Source organism: Arachis hypogaea, chromosome 9 (genome assembly GCF_003086295.3).
Source record: "Arachis hypogaea cultivar Tifrunner chromosome 9, arahy.Tifrunner.gnm2.J5K5, whole genome shotgun sequence".
NCBI lineage: Eukaryota > Viridiplantae > Streptophyta > Magnoliopsida > Fabales > Fabaceae > Arachis > Arachis hypogaea.
In genome coordinates this window covers 117,788,948-117,806,856 of record NC_092044.1, presented here as the reverse complement: position 1 = coordinate 117,806,856, position 17,909 = coordinate 117,788,948, and the positions used below count along the sequence as shown (strand labels likewise).

The 17,909-nt window shown below is 35.8% G+C and overlaps 3 protein-coding genes across 5 annotated transcripts; all 3 read right to left on the bottom strand.

Annotated features, from left to right (window-relative positions):
- Window positions 1-4: 4 nt before the first annotated feature.
- LOC112712522 (protein PSK SIMULATOR 1) lies at window positions 5-6,763 on the bottom strand. 2 transcript variants are annotated; one of them, XM_025765429.2, is made up of 13 exons: window positions 6,408-6,763; window positions 5,457-6,105; window positions 4,527-4,852; window positions 4,313-4,405; window positions 4,129-4,219; window positions 3,496-3,589; window positions 2,577-2,674; window positions 2,200-2,269; window positions 1,873-1,976; window positions 1,310-1,426; window positions 1,139-1,230; window positions 881-925; window positions 5-806 (listed from the first exon to the last, which is right to left on the bottom strand). In XM_025765429.2, exons 2-13 carry the CDS (start codon window positions 5,817-5,819, stop codon window positions 287-289), a joined length of 2,013 nt encoding a protein of 670 aa, XP_025621214.1. In that variant the 5' UTR covers window positions 5,820-6,105; window positions 6,408-6,763; the 3' UTR covers window positions 5-286. The 2 variants fall into 2 exon arrangements, with proteins under 2 accessions (XP_025621214.1, XP_025621215.1); XM_025765430.2 differs by having other exon boundaries at window positions 1,139-1,215.
- Window positions 6,764-10,096: 3,333 nt separating this feature from the next.
- Window positions 10,097-14,196, bottom strand: LOC112712521 (protein-tyrosine-phosphatase PTP1). 2 transcript variants are annotated; one of them, XR_003157814.3, is made up of 9 exons: window positions 13,809-14,196; window positions 13,577-13,673; window positions 13,331-13,413; window positions 13,049-13,189; window positions 12,811-12,945; window positions 12,191-12,339; window positions 11,952-12,088; window positions 10,580-10,659; window positions 10,097-10,448 (listed from the first exon to the last, which is right to left on the bottom strand). XR_003157814.3 is itself a non-coding variant. In XM_025765428.3 (9 exons), exons 1-8 carry the CDS (start codon window positions 14,016-14,018, stop codon window positions 10,591-10,593), a joined length of 1,026 nt encoding a protein of 341 aa, XP_025621213.1. In that variant the 5' UTR covers window positions 14,019-14,196; the 3' UTR covers window positions 10,097-10,448; window positions 10,580-10,590. The 2 variants fall into 2 exon arrangements, 1 of the variants encoding a protein (XP_025621213.1); XM_025765428.3 differs by having other exon boundaries at window positions 11,952-12,093.
- An 889-nt stretch (window positions 14,197-15,085) lies between these two features.
- LOC112712520 (G-type lectin S-receptor-like serine/threonine-protein kinase At1g34300) lies at window positions 15,086-17,909 on the bottom strand. Its single transcript, XM_025765425.3, has one exon. It carries the CDS (start codon window positions 17,645-17,647, stop codon window positions 15,218-15,220), a length of 2,430 nt encoding a protein of 809 aa, XP_025621210.1. The 5' UTR covers window positions 17,648-17,909; the 3' UTR covers window positions 15,086-15,217.

The following is a 17,909-nucleotide window of genomic DNA, read 5'->3' as shown; positions in this document are numbered from 1 at the left end:
AATATGAAGAGAAAACATTGATTTATAATTATTATATGATCATGAAATCTGTACATATACATTTGATTAAGAAAAAAACTTTGACCCCCTCCCCCCTTGTTCCGATCCCATAATCATATACAGCAATCTCAAGAAAGAACATGCCTTGCATCACAACCCCACTCTTGAAATCAACAAACAGAGGCAGCACCCAACTTTGAACAAGTAATTATAATATTGAAGATCTTAAATTCATTCCAACATTCCCACTACCTCACTTTCTAGGATCAAAGATTTTGCCATGCAACTATGAACTCCTAATTGTATCCAACCTATCAATGACATCCAAGGCCTTCATTCTATCAATGTCAAAGTCAATAAAAGGAATTGAAGGTAGCCTCCTTGTTGAAGTAGAAGAGAATATATCATTCTTACTACTACTTTCACTTATTGGGGAATGACTACTACTCTTGCTCAGCCTATGGTGCTTACTCAACCTAGTCTTGGCTGTGCTGAATTCCTGACTCTTGCTGGTCAGTTTTCTCTTGCCGACGTCTCTAAGCATTTGCTGATCTTCTACTGTTAATATGGGAGAATTGGAGCAGGCTTTCTGTGTAAATAATTGTCCTGTGTTTTGCGTTGGAGAACGAATCGGAGACTTGACCGGAGACCTAACTCCGTTACCAGCTCTGACTTGGCTGACGAGATGATGGAGCCAGACAACAAGTTCAAGAATGTAAGCTTCTGCTTTGTCCTTATCGGCATGGTGTAGTGTCTCGATTCTTAATAAGTCCGTCTGGCCCGCAGGTTTGCGGTTGACCTCAGACCTAGACAAATTTGATAAGTAAAGAGTTCAGAAACATAATCATGGAGAAAATAAGTCAAAGATTTCTATGCTTACCCTGTATTTGCCCATTCTCCAACCCATCCAAAGCCATGATGAGCTCTGTATAAATCGAATTGAAAGGGGGCATTTAGAAACACTAGAAGAGAGTGTAAAAAAGATAATGGTAAATATGGTTAAAGCAAATCTAATATCAAATTGTTAACAATCAAAGAAAACTGAATAGTTCATTTTGAGTAGAATAACATCATAAAGCTAAGCAACTGTATTGTGTTTGCATATTTAAGAATTACTGAGTAAGGCTGGCAAATTTACTTTGTTGTATTGGTAGCAATAGGCACAAGCCACTGCAAAGTTTTCTCCATTTCAGCTTTGATTTGTGGGACTGTAAGCTGCAAGAATGTTTCCTTCATGTCAAATATGCACTTAAAAGTTAAAAATTTGGTCATAATAGACAGGAAATAGAGAAAACAATAGGACAAGCACCTCTTCCTTGAGTTGAAATGACTGTAGTCTTGATCGCAATGCCGATTTTACATTAGGTGGTAGCCCTTGATATAAGGCATCCCTTGTATTGGGAGGCACGGAACTCGAACGAGACACCTGAGAAAATTGAAATGTCAGCACAGGGCTACCTTCACAAACATCTTGCAATTATCTTAGAGACATCTGTGCTGCTATTGTGAACATTGGTGGCTGTAACAACTGCGAGTTGGATTATTCTTTGAAAATAAACATAGAATTATATTAATCACTGTTATAATTATATTAATCACTGTTACTATTTTACTATTATAAAGATGTTTTCACCTTTCATAATTGAACCATTATGCAATAATGAATTTGCTATTCAATAAAATAGATATAAATGCTTCCATTTCCCTGCTTCTCTTTCCCTTCTCAAGTTTTTGTTACTAAAACAAAGTAAGAAAACACAAGAAACAATAATGGTAAGACCATGTTTCTTAATGTGGGCTAGGATAATTTGAACTTCCAAGACAACTAAAAGTATTATAGACTGCATGATTAAGTAAGACTATGGAACTCACAAGAGTATCAATTTGGGTGATAATATTTGCATAGTGCAAAGCAAGACCAGCAGACCCCAACTTCATCGAGTTGCCCGGAGACTCTTCTACTGGCTGATCATTGTCTGCAAGGTCAAAAAGGGCAACAAATATAAAGACATTTATTCAATCTGGCATCTTAACAAAGCAAAAGGATGATCTTACAGCTTGTCATGAAAGACGGACAAGCAGAAGAAAAAGTTAAAAATTCTCCCACACCCCATCATCCTTAACCAGGGTACAAAAAATAAATGCATAATTATAAATAAGCTAATCGTAATAAATTATTTGCAGTTCTTGAAAGCATACCAGCACTGCCAAATGCTTCGTGTATCTCCAAATGTAGAAAATGCACAATGTCTACAAGCTTTTCCATTACCTGAAGATACCACAATAAGATTTTATATTTCTACAAAAATAAAACATACTCAATATAAAGTGGTTGAAAAGACTATGGATGATTTTTTTTTAATAGAACATGACAATTATCATAATAGAAATAAGTAAACTACACAACGGGAAGCACCAAGATAAATGAAACTACCAAAGAAAATAATATGAAAAGAAGACAGCATAATTCAAAGAATGCAGGACAGTGCAACACAAACAAATCGCCAATCTCTATTTTAGACTTTAAGCTTCCATCACAATTGAACATAAGAAGCAGGAAATACTAGTTTTCTTACCTCTTCCAAAATCCTGGACCACAGTGATTTTTTCTTCAAATTTCTCACATGCTTCTTTTGACTCTTCAATTCTGCTCTTAAAATTGCAAGGCTGTCTCCTACACATGTGATAAATATTGATAACCTAAAAATAAGAATACTCTCGTAATAGTAACAAGCACAATATAGTTATAACTTATAACATGATTTCTTAAACTGAAAATACTTACTTCATCAGATATTTGGACATCTAGACACATTTATTTACAGCAGTACAAATTTTCTGTTCACTACAATAAAATGGTTTATGGGGAATAGAAGGAAAACATTTCCTGCTAATTAACACTAGATTTTCTATCCCTATTTTAATGAAAGATCTTTCAGGCTCTTAATGAACAACATTGGTTTGGTAATTGATGAGAGCAAGGAGTAGAAAACTTAAAACTGGTGTGAGGTTGTGGTGGAGGTTCTCTAGCAAAATCAATAAGTGCAAACTGCTCACATTCTGCAGAATTCATTTTATCATCACTACATTTCTGGAAGAAATGGATTTTGTGACTGAATTTTCAGAGTTCCTCTTTTTCATCAAAGGAATCTGCAGTTATTTTTGTGAGATCAACACATTGTTTTTGTGAAGGAAAATTTGAGCACTTACTTACATTTTATTATAGACAAATATTTGGAAGTTTCATATGTGCTTGTAAAAAAGAGCTCCAATAGTTCAAAGCAGGATTTTATTTGGGGGTGCTATAGAATTTTTTTAATAGTATTTTGTTTAAAAATAATTTGGTACAGGAAATTCACCTATAGGATGTGTTGTGTTTCCATTCAAAACATGCCATAAATAACAAGGTTCTATACAGAATAACTATTTTTAATACATGATACAAGAACATAGGACCTACTGACTAATGATAATTTTGTCCAGGCTTGCATTTACCTCTTTGTGTGGTATTTGAATTGTCCTCTTCTTGAAGCTTGCGCCGGTAATCTTGATCAAATCTGTCCAAGGCATTCGATTCATGATATAACTCCTGCATTCAAAATAAAGATATTGGTTTAGTCTTAGAAAGTAGAAACAATCATTTTGCGCAAAGAACTCCCAGCAGATTTTCCAAATGAAGACACATTTTTCTAACAAACATGATGGTTCTATGGAGGGAAAAAAAAATCTTCCTCGATACACTTGCCTACAGCTGCTACGGAGTATTAACTCGAACATTAAAGTTGAGAAAGCACGTAACTGAAAAACAAACTAATGATAAAGCACAAACGAAGGCATAGCTGGCAAGCCTGTCTACTTCTAGAAATGTTCAAACACAAACAAACAAAAGATATGTCAGTTCCAATGTGTTTTCTAATTTAAAGGTCGAAGATGTGTAATCAACCACTAATGCATTTATCAGGTTAGGTTGCCTACATTACACCCTTTGGGATGCTTGTGCACAGGCTGACCTTTTATCCACAAGGCATCATGATAAAGAGACTAAAGTAAAAGACCTAAACCTTAAGTGGGTAAACATTTTAGATAAAGAAACACCATTAGACAAACCATAATAATGGGTGTACTCACAGCTGTACATTGAACAAGTGTCATTAGTTGCTGCATCACTATTTCTGCCTCCTCTTTCAATTGCCTTTGTGGTGTAAGCTCTGAACCTAACCTAAACATCAGAAATTGAAAGCAAATTATAACTAAAACAATGGTAAACATTGCAAAAGTTAAGGTAAGACTAAATAATTTCAGTAAGGATTACATCTCAAAGTAACGATCAAGGTTGTGCCACTGAGGATCTTTGCAACGGTTTCCAAAACGTACAACTTCACCAGAAAAGATTTTCAATTCTTCTCTGCCAAAACATTACAATATAATAGTCACATTTAAGTGTAGATAGTAGCTGAAGAAAGTGAGCTCCAAATCAAAGTTGGAGAGCATCTAAGAGAAGAAACAAACTATTCTTGATAATCTACCTTTTGTCTGTTGCAGCAATTCTTAGGAGTTCATCCATATCTTTGGATATCAAATTTTGCACTCCTTCAGATGGCAGAACAACTTCTTTTAAATGTCTAATGTTCTCTTTTGAAAGAGATTGCATCAGGTTGGCACCCTTAACAATTGTATTTGCGACTTCAAAGGCCAAAATTGAAATTTTATTTCCTTTTGTTGTCATGCCTGATGTAAAACCACTACTGAGATTCAAACTTGTCATACTACTACCTAACGTATCCAAAACTTCTACCGCCTTGCCAAGCCCAGCTGTACCAGCTCTGCCCAAAAGTGAACTCACTTCCGATACCTGTAACGTAGAAAGAGATAAGGCAAAAGCACAATCTAAAGGGAAGCGCACATATATAATCCATGACATAAAGCAAAACTGATGTAAACACTTCTCTACAAATCAGTTATCTTTAGGCAGTCTCTAATATCATAAACAGAGACTGCTTAATATCTAGAGAACTAACCATATTACATAAATTCAATATTTAAGATCCAAACATGAAAAGAAAAAAGAGGGCAAAGATAACAAACAAGGAAGATAGAATGTTCCAAAGGCAACAATAATGTTTGGGTATCAGAACCAGGGATTGCAGCCTCCATATCTAATGCAAATCATTTGAGTTAATTCCCATCAAGTATCATAGTTCAAATGCATACAGGTGCCTTAGCATACACTCCATAAACAATTACTAAGATCATGTTCTAATCGACTCCCTTCTGAACCTTGGTTTCTTTCCTTGCCTGATTCCACAGCAAGGCACCCATTTCCATTGGTGTCTATGGAATCATTCAAGCGTCCATGTCATGCCTAGGGGGTTTGCAAGCTTTGAAATACAATATAAACCAATCCAAACTCAGAAGAAATAGAGATCAAATATGAGGGCGGTAAGTCAGTAATCTACCTTTGCAGCAGCCTGCTTGGACTTGGCTGATCTGGACTTATGTGATAAAGCTCTAGATAGAGCAGGAATTCCGTCGTTGATATCATCTGCACCAGACCCATATGATACCTTCTCCATTCCAGAAAAGGAAAATGATTCCCTTTCATGCTTTTCCAACTCATCATCATCAACAAGTGGGGGAACATTTGAATTGCTGCTATCTATACTATTTGCAGGAAGTCCAATAGACTGATAAGTCATTGCAGGCTCATTATTAACATGGCCATTAGCATGTCTCGACGACGAGCCTTCGCTAATAAGAGCATTATTTACAGCTACACCATCCACAGTGGCTTTCCATGACTTTGAGCAAATACCACCCATATTAATTTCAGTTGGTAGAGACTATAGCTTTTACTCTTCTGTACACAATGTCTATACAATAATGCAGTAATGCACTATAACTTAGAACAAGAAAAACCTCACTTCAAAATCTCTCTGAGGAGTTCATATCACAAAACTGAACTGGACTATATAAGAAGCAACAACTCAAGAAACAAGCAGAGCCTTCAATTGACAGGGATGTTATAATCAAGGCGCAAATGTTGATCATACCAATTCTGATCACCTTTACAGGTCCAGTCCATCAACTCTGCTAAGATCACCAAATCTGGAATTTTTTTTGTCAGACAAAAAAAAGGAGGTTAAAATTTCACAAATGTTATGCATTTTCATTTGCTTATTATGTTACATATTTATTTTCTTTTTGGAAAAAAAAATTTTTTTCCGAACAAACCAAAACCCCAATTCAGAATAAACAAAACCAGCAACATCAAGAAGAAAATTAGAGACAACCAATATTTTTTCCCCTTAAAAAAAAGGGGGGAAAACCCCACATGAAGAGAAGTTAGGCTAAAGAACACATTAGAGGTTTGGATCGAATATATGGATTTGATGGGGGTAGGGAAGTACCAGCAGCAGAGATCTGGGAGAAGGTGCATGTGTTAATGGCTATGGTGGGTCAAATGGATCGAGAAAGAAGTAAAGTGAAGCACATAAATAGAACAAAGAGAAGAAAAAGGAGGGCACAGTTGAGCTGAGAGAGTGTTATTTATCTCTCTGTTTTTTCTCAGAGACACGGTGATGCGGTGCCCAGGAACCGCTGCTACACGCAAAAAGCTCAGAACTTCAGAAGATGAAATCTCTCTCTCTCTCTCTCTCTCTCTCTCTTTCGTTTTTTCTAGCTCTTCTTGCTCTTTGTAATTTTTTCATTTCTTTTTGACTAAAGTAACAAACAAGTCCATGAGAATGTGTATTTTGGATAGAATAGATTTTTAAGATGCATTTGTTTGAGGTAAAAATAGAAAAAAATTGAAAAAAATATTTTTTATGGTTGAATAAAAAAATAAAAAAGAAATTAATAGTATAAAAAAGTAGGTGAGATTTATAGAATTTTTTTAATATTAGATGGAAAATAAAAGGAACTGTTAAATAATTTGGTTATAGAGTAAAAGGATGGTGTTTTGGCTAGAAATGGAAGAACTTAGTGTATTTATATTTGGGTGGACGTGTCATATAACCGGTTCAACACGCAGGAAGCATGTTAAAAGCACCACGTGGGGGATGTAGAGGACTCGTGGCGGAGAGTGGTTGGATGAACCACGTAGCACGTGGGGGGTATGGTGGATCAGCACGTAGGGGGCATGCTACCACGTAGCCACGCGTGATTGGGTGAAGCTTCAAACACATGGTGGGCATGGTGAGTCAGCACGCGGGGGGGGGGGGGGGGGCGTGATGACACATGGCAAAGCATGGTTGGCTGAGACACACAGCTCGTGGGGGGCATGTTGAATGCTTCCTTTATATAAGGTCGAGCTCGGTACCACTTTCATTCCGAATAAGATTGTGTTTTGAACATCCTCTGAGTGTGTTGATAGTGTAATGGAGGGTATTGCAAACGTGGTAGTATATCGCAATGGTGAGATAATACGGAATACTCATGAGGGAGTGAAGTTTGTGTGCCATAATTCGTTTTTGTTTGTGATTTTATGCACCATGACGTTTATGGAGCTTCAAAACGGTCTCTGTTAAAGTATGAAAAACGGTATGTTAATGAGAGTGAGAATAATTCTGTAACAAAATCCAGTTGTAGTTTTTGGTGGACTAATACAATTTGATACCATGCCAATCACTAACGAATCGAGTATGCAGAATATGTTTCAAAATCACCGGCAGACTCAGATGCGACAGCCACAAATTGAGCTGTATGTTGAATTTGAAACCGTAGAGGCAGAAGGGATACAAAATGAATTAGATATAGAGGATGATAGACATGTAGTGTACGAAGGAATGAATTGTGACAGCGAAGAGGATTTCGAAGCCCCTTATGAAGCTGGCGACGAAGACGAGGATGGTGATGTGGGAGTTGAGATAGCAGCGGAAAATGTAGTGGTTCATCCCTCAAGCAGTCAACCGATGAATGTGCCACCTTTTATGCGTGAGTTGGATCTCGACGCCATGCATGCACCGGAATTTTCGGAATATGCAAACATAGGTATGTGATGACTGAATAATACATTTTTGTTAATTTAAACTTTGGATTGATTAATGAACGATGATTCCTGCTTTCTGTAGGCGTTGCTGATCCTGAAGACGAAGAGTTCCGGATTGAAATGGAATACAGTTCTAAAAAGTCGGTCGTCGCAGCCATTAGAAGTTAAATTATCTCTAGAGGAGTTGACTCCGAAATGTATAAATCTAAGCCACAGACATTCTATGCAAGATGTATGGGCGTAGTTGCGACTGGCTTATCCGAACCAATTTAATTTTTTTTAAAAGATCTATTTTAATCTAAGTACAAATCTTCAAAGATCTAGTTATCATTTTTTTTTTCTCTTAGCAATGGTCAAAACACTCTACTCATTTAAAATTTTGACTTTTGACTGTGCTGATGAAAATTACTATATTTCAAAATATATAAGAAAAAATATATATATAACAATTAATTTAATAACTAATTTCCAATATACATCATTTATAATTTAATGGAAGAATACTAGCTAAATTTTTCAATGATAATAAAAGAGAGTTTCAACTTTCAATGCATTTAAAATGATAGAAGCTTAACAAAATATATTCTTTCTATATTAACCAGCTAAATCTCGATTATTGGTTGTAAATATTCAATTATTTTTTTATAAAATGAAAAGCTGTGTCTAATAACATAACCTAAAGAAAATTTACAGAGACAGTCACTTGTGATTAGTTGCAATTATTTAATGCAGACGATACATTAAAGTTAAAAGGTACATTACATGATCAAGATCAACCGAGGAAGATGGTCATAACCGAGACAAAGAGCTGCTACGGTCAACACCTCCACTGGATCTTGTGAAGGTGGTCCACATCGGCGGCGATAACAATTCGATAAAAACAGCCAACTTAACTGGCACACACTCCCTCTTCCTCAAGTTACACTCAACTCTTGTTGTTTTCTACATTTTCAGTTTTCTTTTTTACAAAATTTCAAAAAAAACACTACAATAATTAATAGAATTTAATTTTGATGTAATGTGTGTATAAAGTAATTTTACACGTGTATTTAATTATATAACGACACATCAATAAAAATTATTATATTTTACATTGTCTGTATGAATTCAAAAAAACAAATGTGATTACACAACAATATAAGTACATCAAAATTAAACTCTAATTAATAGTTCTTAAAACAAAACCAATTCTCTATTTTCAATGAAAATTCATGGCACGCATATTTGAAAATATGGTCGAGGCACCAAGCAAGTTTTATCGTAAGCTAACACGCTATGCTTTCTTATGCTCAAGTCTGAACACTTTAATTGCTATTGCAAACAAAGTACAGGAAAACTTTGATCCAGTGTTTTCACTCATAACTTAACAAGAGGGAAACTTCATGGAAATTTCTTTTGTATAGGTTAAAAAACAAGACCAAGATACAGGGAGAAAACTATATCTCTGATTCTCTTCAATTATTTGCCTTGAGTATGGTGTGTATCTACCTGATATGATGATAACTATTCCTCCCATGTGAAGTTGCTCTTGTCAGGTTGTTAGTCACAGGGAGCTTCTGATTTTTAAAAATGGGGGAAATGGTTTAGACCCATGTTATGTATGCCATACATTTCCTTGTGTACATGTTTTTTGTCCATATTAAGCCATTTACAACCAACATATCTGCAAGCATCAATTAGATAATCCTTCTTACTTACAAGTAGATATACTTGGCATTCCGGAGAGTTTACTTGGGTCTATAGATTAATGAAATTCTTATGTTCTCCTAGAAATCATTTAATGTGTTATTAAAGAACACAACCACTCATTTTCGTTTATAATATATAATTAATGTTAGAGATGACTATAAATGTTCTTGAAACGTGCATTAAAATTGCTCAAGAGCATGATTAGATGTTAAAGAATGGTTGTTATTCTTAAGTTGCTATAGACCTATAAGAAGCTTACTAGACGACAAGTCCCATCAGCTAGGAATCTAGGACCTAAAAGGTCAACGGATATATTTATAGTAGTTGGTCAGTACTAAATGATAGCCTACACTTGTAACTATTTAATCAACACTAATATAAATTGATAGCCAGTTGTGATATATAAACTAACATAGAGAATTTCACCAAAAAACAAAGGTCAAGCTAATATAGCAGAGCATGCTATAAGCAGTTGAAATAGTACAGGAAGGTGGAATTCAAACTATTTTAGACATTATGTCCTTGTGTTCCCCATAAATAAATCATGTAGCAAAAAGGATGCCAATGTTAGTTAGATTTTCCCTGCCTGCTATTATACATGAAATCTTGAGAATAACATGAGTTCATTGGAAAGTCATAAATTAGAATGCCAATAGTTTATATTCATCAGCTGCCCGGGAACCCATGCATCGCTGGACTCAAATAGAAAACGGAAGAATTGGAACCTGGCTTCAAAATGATGCAAGAGTTTAGCATAGCCCTTGATTCAGCACTGGATTTCCACAACACAAGACAGAAATTCGTCATGGAACCAAAATCATTTTCAAATGAGGATATAATAACTAAAGGGTACAATAAACTGACATAAAAAGGGTACAAAAGACCAACACATAAAGTATGTACCTCTTCAACTCTCACTTCTGTAGAGAAACAAGGTCTTCTAGTTCATCTATGATAGCTTCATAGCAGAAAACAAACTGATCCTGATATATTGGAGAGAGAATTACCAAAAAGTTCAAAGAAAAAGCATATACAAAGGGGGAGGCCACAGTGCAAACGTAGTAGTGATAATAGTAATATTATTATAGGGGTATGTGGAGGAGGAAAGGGGATTGCATGCCACAACAGAAACTCTTAGGATCCTTAATGTGATGGATTCCAATTTCCAACTGGTTGGTAAATTGAGGCCTCCTGAACTGAAGGACAGAAAAGAAGACTAGAATGTAACCTTCCTAAGTTTTTACTTTCCTCTAGTTTACAAAGTTACAAGAAATTCCAGTCTTTGACATTTCATTTGTGACGAGGGTGTATGCATTTAGAAAAGAATAAATTATTCCCAATTTAGCACAATAAAATTCCTCCAAACTTTCAACTTATTACAGCACCCTTCCCTAACTTTTTATCTTATTTACTTGCAAGTTGCAGCCAGGGGCAGATGGAGGTGGTCCAAAAGCTAAAGATTTGTATCATCACATGTCACATCATACGTATGCTAAGCTAGAATATGACAAATTTTTTATTTTACTTAAAAAAATGTTGAAAAATACCCTATCAATGTAAAAGTTTTATTCTGTCAAAAAAAATGTAAAAAGTTTTATTGAAAAGACATATATATATATAGCATTCATTATATAAAAGACTATAAAACATTCTAACATTCTTAAATTTAAGAATACTAATATCCCCAGTTTGGTTGTTTTCTTATCATAAAAAGCTATCCGTTTCTCCTTTCTCATTATAAAAATATATAAATAATATATAAATATAATAATTATGTTATACACATTTAAAATATATATATATATATATATATACTTGTGGCTAAAATAATTAGAATGCATTCAATTTAACAAATTTATTACAGTAAATATATGACCATTTAATAAGTTATTGTTTAAAATATATGTTATGGTTTTAGGGCAAACAAAACGAAAACAGAGAAGGAACCACAAAAAAAAAAAAAAACAATTGAATTATGTGTTAGCACTAACAGAAGTATATGATAACAAGTAGGCTGAACAAGTGAAGAAATGTTAAATGGTAGAGGGTAACCACATGCTAGGATTGACACTATTGTCTAGTTTGTGTTGCCGTGTTGATTTTTATACATTCAAAAAAATTTTAAATGAATGCAATGGGAATTCGAAATAATAAGTGACTCTTCCTCTTCTTCTAACAAGCCAACATGTGATCCAACCAAATACATGCCATCTCATGCAATATTAGTTCATTCAATAATGGTAATTAAAAAAATTAAAGCAGCAAAGCAAGGTACCTGGGTCTGAACCATTCCAATTCGTTGGGACCTGAACATAGCTATTGTACTTGAGATATCTAAAGCGGACATATCACCAGCAAGTATTCTCTGAATTGTGTTGTGAATTGTGCAGTAGGTTCCAGTTCTACCAATGCCTGCACTGGACGATTGAGATTGTCTCAGACATATATGCATATGATTTATTGCCATTGTCGTCAAAATTACAAATAATTAAAGAAGTAAAGAATGGGATGAACCTGCAGTGCACCACTATTGGGCCAAGGTTTGCCGGTAAATGGTGCAATCTTCTAAAAATCTCACGAACAGCAGATGTATCTCTTGGAACTCCATGGTCTGGCCATTCAGGATACTGAATGTGCAAAACTGATAACGGTGTATCTTCGGCCTGCAACAATATCATCCAAAGTTTAATATGAACCACAATGCTATGCAACTTCATGGTGGAGAGACACCGAGAGACTTCCAAAATTGAGACATTAACTTAAGATTTTCTTCTTGAAAATATATTAAGTACAAATATATTATAAGGAAAAAATAGTCTATGTTCCATAAACAAGATTTCATATATCGAGCTCGAGTTGAACGGTATAAGCTGATATTTGTTGATGCAATATGCTTTGCCAGCCTAAAACAAACCAGCCTTTGGTGTTTAGTTTCCTTCAAAGACAGTATATAATCAAAACAATTTACAAAAGTAACAACTAGTTTGAATAGAAAGTAAACATTTGGCGACTATTTTGTTTATGATCTTTTAAAAGGGCATTCCCTCTCAAACATGTTAAGAGATTGAAAATTTACAATTCATTGATGGCTTTTTTCTTGAATCATTCTTCACAGAAGAAGAAGATCAACTCACCTCTTTATGGTTTACTTCCAAATGGCGCAACACCAGTGAAGTTTCAGTAGATTTTATCCATTTACTGATAATAGAGATATTACCACATTCTCTAGGTCCATCCTCAGCTTGAAAGTAATCTCCACACTTTATCGTCTATAATAAGAAAAATATACACACATCAATTTTCTTTTTCTTTTAAAAAAATGTATGTAGACAATAGCAAAAAAATGATCATGACCATTATGGAATCAAGAACCTTGTAATTGTCGACCAACTTAGTAAGCATCACAATTGCAGGGCAATGATATTGGATTACCATTTCCCAGAAATCCTCATATGTGTGAGGCAACGGCCCTTGTGTGGCTATAAATTGCGACACATTTCCGGGCAAAGAGGCCTGCATTTAAGATGAAAACGAAATGCAATTGTCAGCATCATGAATTTCATCTCCAAAGCTCCTTCCACAGCTTTAATTTTCAGACCATATAATCACAATAAAAGAAATTCAAAATAATAATAATAATAAGGAAATGCCTACAGATATGCAGCTTGCGTTGATATATCCCTGTGCTTCAGGCCTATAATCCGTGCTAGACTTGAGAACAACCCTGTTATTGTCAACTGAACCAAACACAAAAAATTAAACAAATAAATTGCAAAACTCCACAAGATCAAGGTTGTAATTTTAAATAGCAAGTTGCAACTTCAATTTTACTCAAATGATGAACTTCAAGCACAAGATTTAATCTAAGTATGCCATGGAAAGAGAAGATTAATATTTTACATGGCAACACATCAGTATATCGATTTTTGTTCAAATTGACAGCATCGAGAGCCACAGTGCATCTTCTCCTCATCTCACTTGGCGTTATCCTATTTGCCTGAGAAAGATTCAACATCACAGAATACAAGAATAGCGCCAAAAGGAAAAAAAAATAACGTATGAACAATAATCATAAATTAGGAACAAAAAAAAAGCGAAAACAAAAATTGAAAAGAAAAAGTTGTAACCTAACCTGCAAGCGAGCAAACTCTTGAGCTATCCTCTGAGGAGTGTGGAGCTTCTCCTTGAAGAACGAGAGCGCTTCCGTACAGTGTTTCAGCTGATCGGAGGAGAGTGCGATTCGCGCGGGATAATCCGCCGAGAAATTCAATTTCTCGCGAGATAATGCTGCGGATGAGGAAAGGGAGGAGGTCGGCGGATTTCCGGCGGAAGAGGCTGCCATGGCGGACGTCCGACGGGGACGAGAGCGGGCGGAGGCGCGGTTCCCCAGTTGAGTAGAGAGAGCAGCGTGGATTCGACGTTATTGGGAGTCGAATCTTGCGTGCACTCACTATCGCAATGGAGTAATAATACAACATGATTTGTTTCCGGAATTTATTTTTCTTTTTTATTTTTATTTTTAATCCTTATTGGGCGGGCTTGACCTTTTAAATTTAGTTAGTACTTAGTACTTAGCACTTACTAATCACTGGTTTATTATGGAAATGAATATTTATATAATCATTATGCTACTTCTTCATCTTGACTCCACAATAATAATTGACATTCATTATGGTTTTTGATTCCATGTTACTCTTTTCCTATGCTACTATAATATATTATTGTATTTGGTGTTATGAGTTTAGTATTTGTTTGGACGTCATTATTTTGATAAAAAAAATTTTTATTTTTTAACGTATTTGGCAAATTTTTAGTATTAAAAGTAAAAGCACTAGAAAAATAAAAAAAAAACATCTTTTTTGAGAAGCTATAATTTATATATTTTTAAAAGATCTTTTTTTCTTAAAAAAAGATATTTTTTATGTAATAAATAAATAAAAAAGTACTTTTATATTGTTATACCTAAACATAATTGATAAATAAAAAAGATTTTTTTGTATGAAATACCAAATATAAAATTACTTTTACTTTTCTATAAAATCTTTTAAAAAAAAGATAACTCGAAAAAAGATATTTTTATTAGAAGCTCACCCAAACAACCCTTTAGTTAAATGTGCATATCTTTTCTTTAAAAATCATTGGAGCACTACTAAATACTTTTTCATTTTTATCATATTGAACGGTAGTGAAGAATAATTGCAGCCTAACAAGTTGTGTAGTTCAGAATCAGATGAAAAGTGGAATAAAGTATTGTCTTAATAAAAATTCTCTTCAACAACTCCAAAAAGTATCTTAATAAATTAACCTAAAAGTATTACAAAAGATGCTACAATTTTTGCAAACTTTATTATTAAGACAAAAAAAAAGAATTATTCTCAGCAATATTAATGGGTATATTAGTGTAAAGAATAGATGATAATTGGTATAAGGATATTACTACTCCAACAGCAGACAATTACACATATAATATTACAAAGTGGTAGAAGCAATCTCATATCATATCACCAAAATCCAGAAAAGAAAGGAATGTTCTTTTCTGAGTTACAAAGCTGATGAATCTGCAACATTGGTGTTAATTGCACTAGAAAATCCCATTGTAATGGATTTTGGTGGTGGTGGATTTTCAATATCTACCACACCTTCTAGCATTTGAACAACCTTGCTCATTGTTGGCCTCATTGATGGCTGCTCCTGAATGCACCAAAAACATGCCATAATCAATCTCTCTACTTTCTCCAACTTCACTTCTTCACAAAACAATCTTTTGTCAATCACACCTCTTATGTTACCTTTCTCAAACTCCTCATAGGCCCATATGGAACATTTCTTTCTGTTTGTTTCTTCTGAGACTTCAAAGTTCCTTCTACCACTCACTATCTCCAACACAACCATACCATAACTATACACATCTGATTTCGAAGTAATTGGAAGGTTTGCCAGCCATTCCGGAGCTAGGTACCCTCTTGTTCCTCTCACACTAGTCAATGTTCTGTGCCGGTGATTCGTGGCACTCGAGAGCTTTGCAAGGCCAAAATCCGAGACTTTTGCGTTGTAGTTCTCGTCTAAGAGAATGTTTTCAGGCTTGATGTCACAATGAACAATGCAGTTTCTACACTCCTCATGAAGGTATGTCAGGCCTCTCGCGGCGCCAAGGGCGATGTTGAATCTTTGATCCCAATCCAATAATTTCCCTGATTGTAGTTCATCATCAACAAAGAGGAAATTATCAAGTGATCCATTTTTCATGAACTCGTATACCAAAAGCCGGTGACGCCCTTCCGAACAGAAACCAATCAACCTCACTAGATTCAAATGATGGGTGCTACTTATGGTAGAAACCTCCATCCTAAACTGTTTGTCACCTTGCTCAATTCCCTCAAGTTGCTTCACAGCAACAACAGATTTATTAGCAAGAGTTCCTTTATAAACAGCACCAAATCCACCATCACCTAGCTTCTCCTTGAAGCCCTTGGTTGACCTTTGAAGTTCCTTGTAAGAGAAATGGATTGGTGCGCCGGATGCATACTCAAGCAGAGCATAATGAGCAGAGAATCCACCGAATCTCGGGATATTCCTAAAACACCACAACCATAAACCACCCTCAAATGCAAGGAAACCTAAAATGCTACTCAAAACTAAAGCTACTATCCAACCATGAATCCTCCCATGCTTCTTAACAACATTCTCCAAAGAGGGAGTTGAGTTTGGAGCTACAGGTGGACAAACCTTAATGAAGGAAGTGCTAGGCAGCGCAGGATTCTGGTATCCACTGATGAAATTCGACGTCTTAATGTAACACCATCCGGTTCCATCCGCCAAGGAAGTGGAAGCAAAACAAGAACTAGCAGCAAGACAATTTCCACTACAAGCTGAAATACCAATGAAAAATATCTCAGGATTAACAACAAAAACAGGAGGGTATGTCAAGAATTTTGCATGATCCAATTGCAACATAGCAACCTTCCCAACACAGTCCTCAAGCTTCACCTTCCTCTGGCACCCTTTCCTACCATCATTAGGATCAACCATCTCAAAATTGTGAGATGGACAGCCACAAAGAGGTTCTGATTTTGAATCATAACTACACACACCATAGTTCCCACAGTAACCAAAAACCTCACATTGATCCTCAACAGCAACCCAATTCACATTCACAACTTCACTACCCTTCAAATAACTATAAACCCTCAAATTCCCATCATCACCAAGCTTCAAAACCCTCAACACATTGTTCCCTCCTTCATTATAGTCACTACTATAGGCAACAACCACAGGAGAAGTCAAATTAGGGTCACTTATCTCCAAAATCCCCTCAGACTTCAATCCTAATACAGGTGAACTCAAATTCACACCACTCATTGAAAAGTTCAAGCCTTGATCCCAATAAGTAACACTATTATTCCAACTAAGAGTAAGATTCCCAGATTTCTGAAGAAAGAATGAGTAAACCCCAGATCTCAGAACCATACCAAGATTGAAACTTTGAGAAGGGACAATTGTATCAGTGGGGTTCTCAAAGCTTGACCAAACAGTGGAAGTTCCATTGGAGAGAACAAAGTTTCCACTTTCAAGAACCGTTGCTGAGGTGACACCTATGTTGCTGGTGTTGGAGTCCCACAAGGTAGCGCCGGAGCCATTAACCAAGCGAAGGTTTCCAGCTGGAAGGAGGCGGAGGTAGCCACCGAAGTCCACGGCCGCAGAATTTCCGGCGGACCAGATAATGGGAGCGCCGCCGGAGTGTACGACGGCGGCGATGAAGGAAGATGGGGTGGTTTGGAGAGGGTAGAAGCGTAGGGAAAAGGTGTTGTTGGGAGAAGGCCACGATTGGTTGGTGTTTGAAGCATAGAGAGTTGTTCCCGGTGAGATGATGGTGGTGGCAGTGGTGAAGATAGTGATAGATATGAAGGTGACAAGGGACAGTGACAAAGGCGGTTGTTTTCGGAGTTTCATGTTTCTCTGCAGTAGCACCATGTTTTTTTTTTATGTTTTTAATCTTCTTTCTTCTGTTTAAAGAAACCGGTTTAGAAGATCATATAGGATGATATGTACGGGGAGAAAAAAAACAGAAAAGAATTTGACTCTGGACTTTGGAGTGTTGGTGGGGTAGCCATGTGTGTAGTTCTGGACTCCTGGTAGAAAGGGTATGAATGAAGGCTTTGTCTTTGGTGGGAAAAGTATTTTTGAGACCTTAATGGACCAAGTAGAAAGATACTAATTCAATAGTTAGGATTAC

What these genes read in the sequence shown, in the direction of transcription:
- LOC112712522 (XM_025765429.2), bottom strand. Translation starts at nt 5,819, where the DNA reads ATGGGTGGTATTTGCTCAAAGTCATGGAAAGCCACTGTGGATGGTGTA. An exon ending in CCAAGCAGGCTGCTGCAAAG is followed by an intron (nt 4,853 to 5,456) that starts GTAGATTACTGA and finishes TCTACGTTACAG; the next exon opens with GTATCGGAAGTGAGTTCACT. An exon ending in TTCAAATACCACACAAAGAG is followed by an intron (nt 2,675 to 3,495) that starts GTAAATGCAAGC and finishes TCACATGTGTAG; the next exon opens with GAGACAGCCTTGCAATTTTA.
- LOC112712521 (XM_025765428.3), bottom strand. Translation starts at nt 14,018, where the DNA reads ATGGCAGCCTCTTCCGCCGGAAATCCGCCGACCTCCTCCCTTTCCTCA. An exon ending in TCAACGCAAGCTGCATATCT is followed by an intron (nt 13,190 to 13,330) that starts GTAGGCATTTCC and finishes TCTTAAATGCAG; the next exon opens with GCCTCTTTGCCCGGAAATGT. An exon ending in AGTTGGTCGACAATTACAAG is followed by an intron (nt 12,946 to 13,048) that starts GTTCTTGATTCC and finishes TTCTTATTATAG; the next exon opens with ACGATAAAGTGTGGAGATTA.
- LOC112712520 (XM_025765425.3), bottom strand. Translation starts at nt 17,647, where the DNA reads ATGGTGCTACTGCAGAGAAACATGAAACTCCGAAAACAACCGCCTTTG.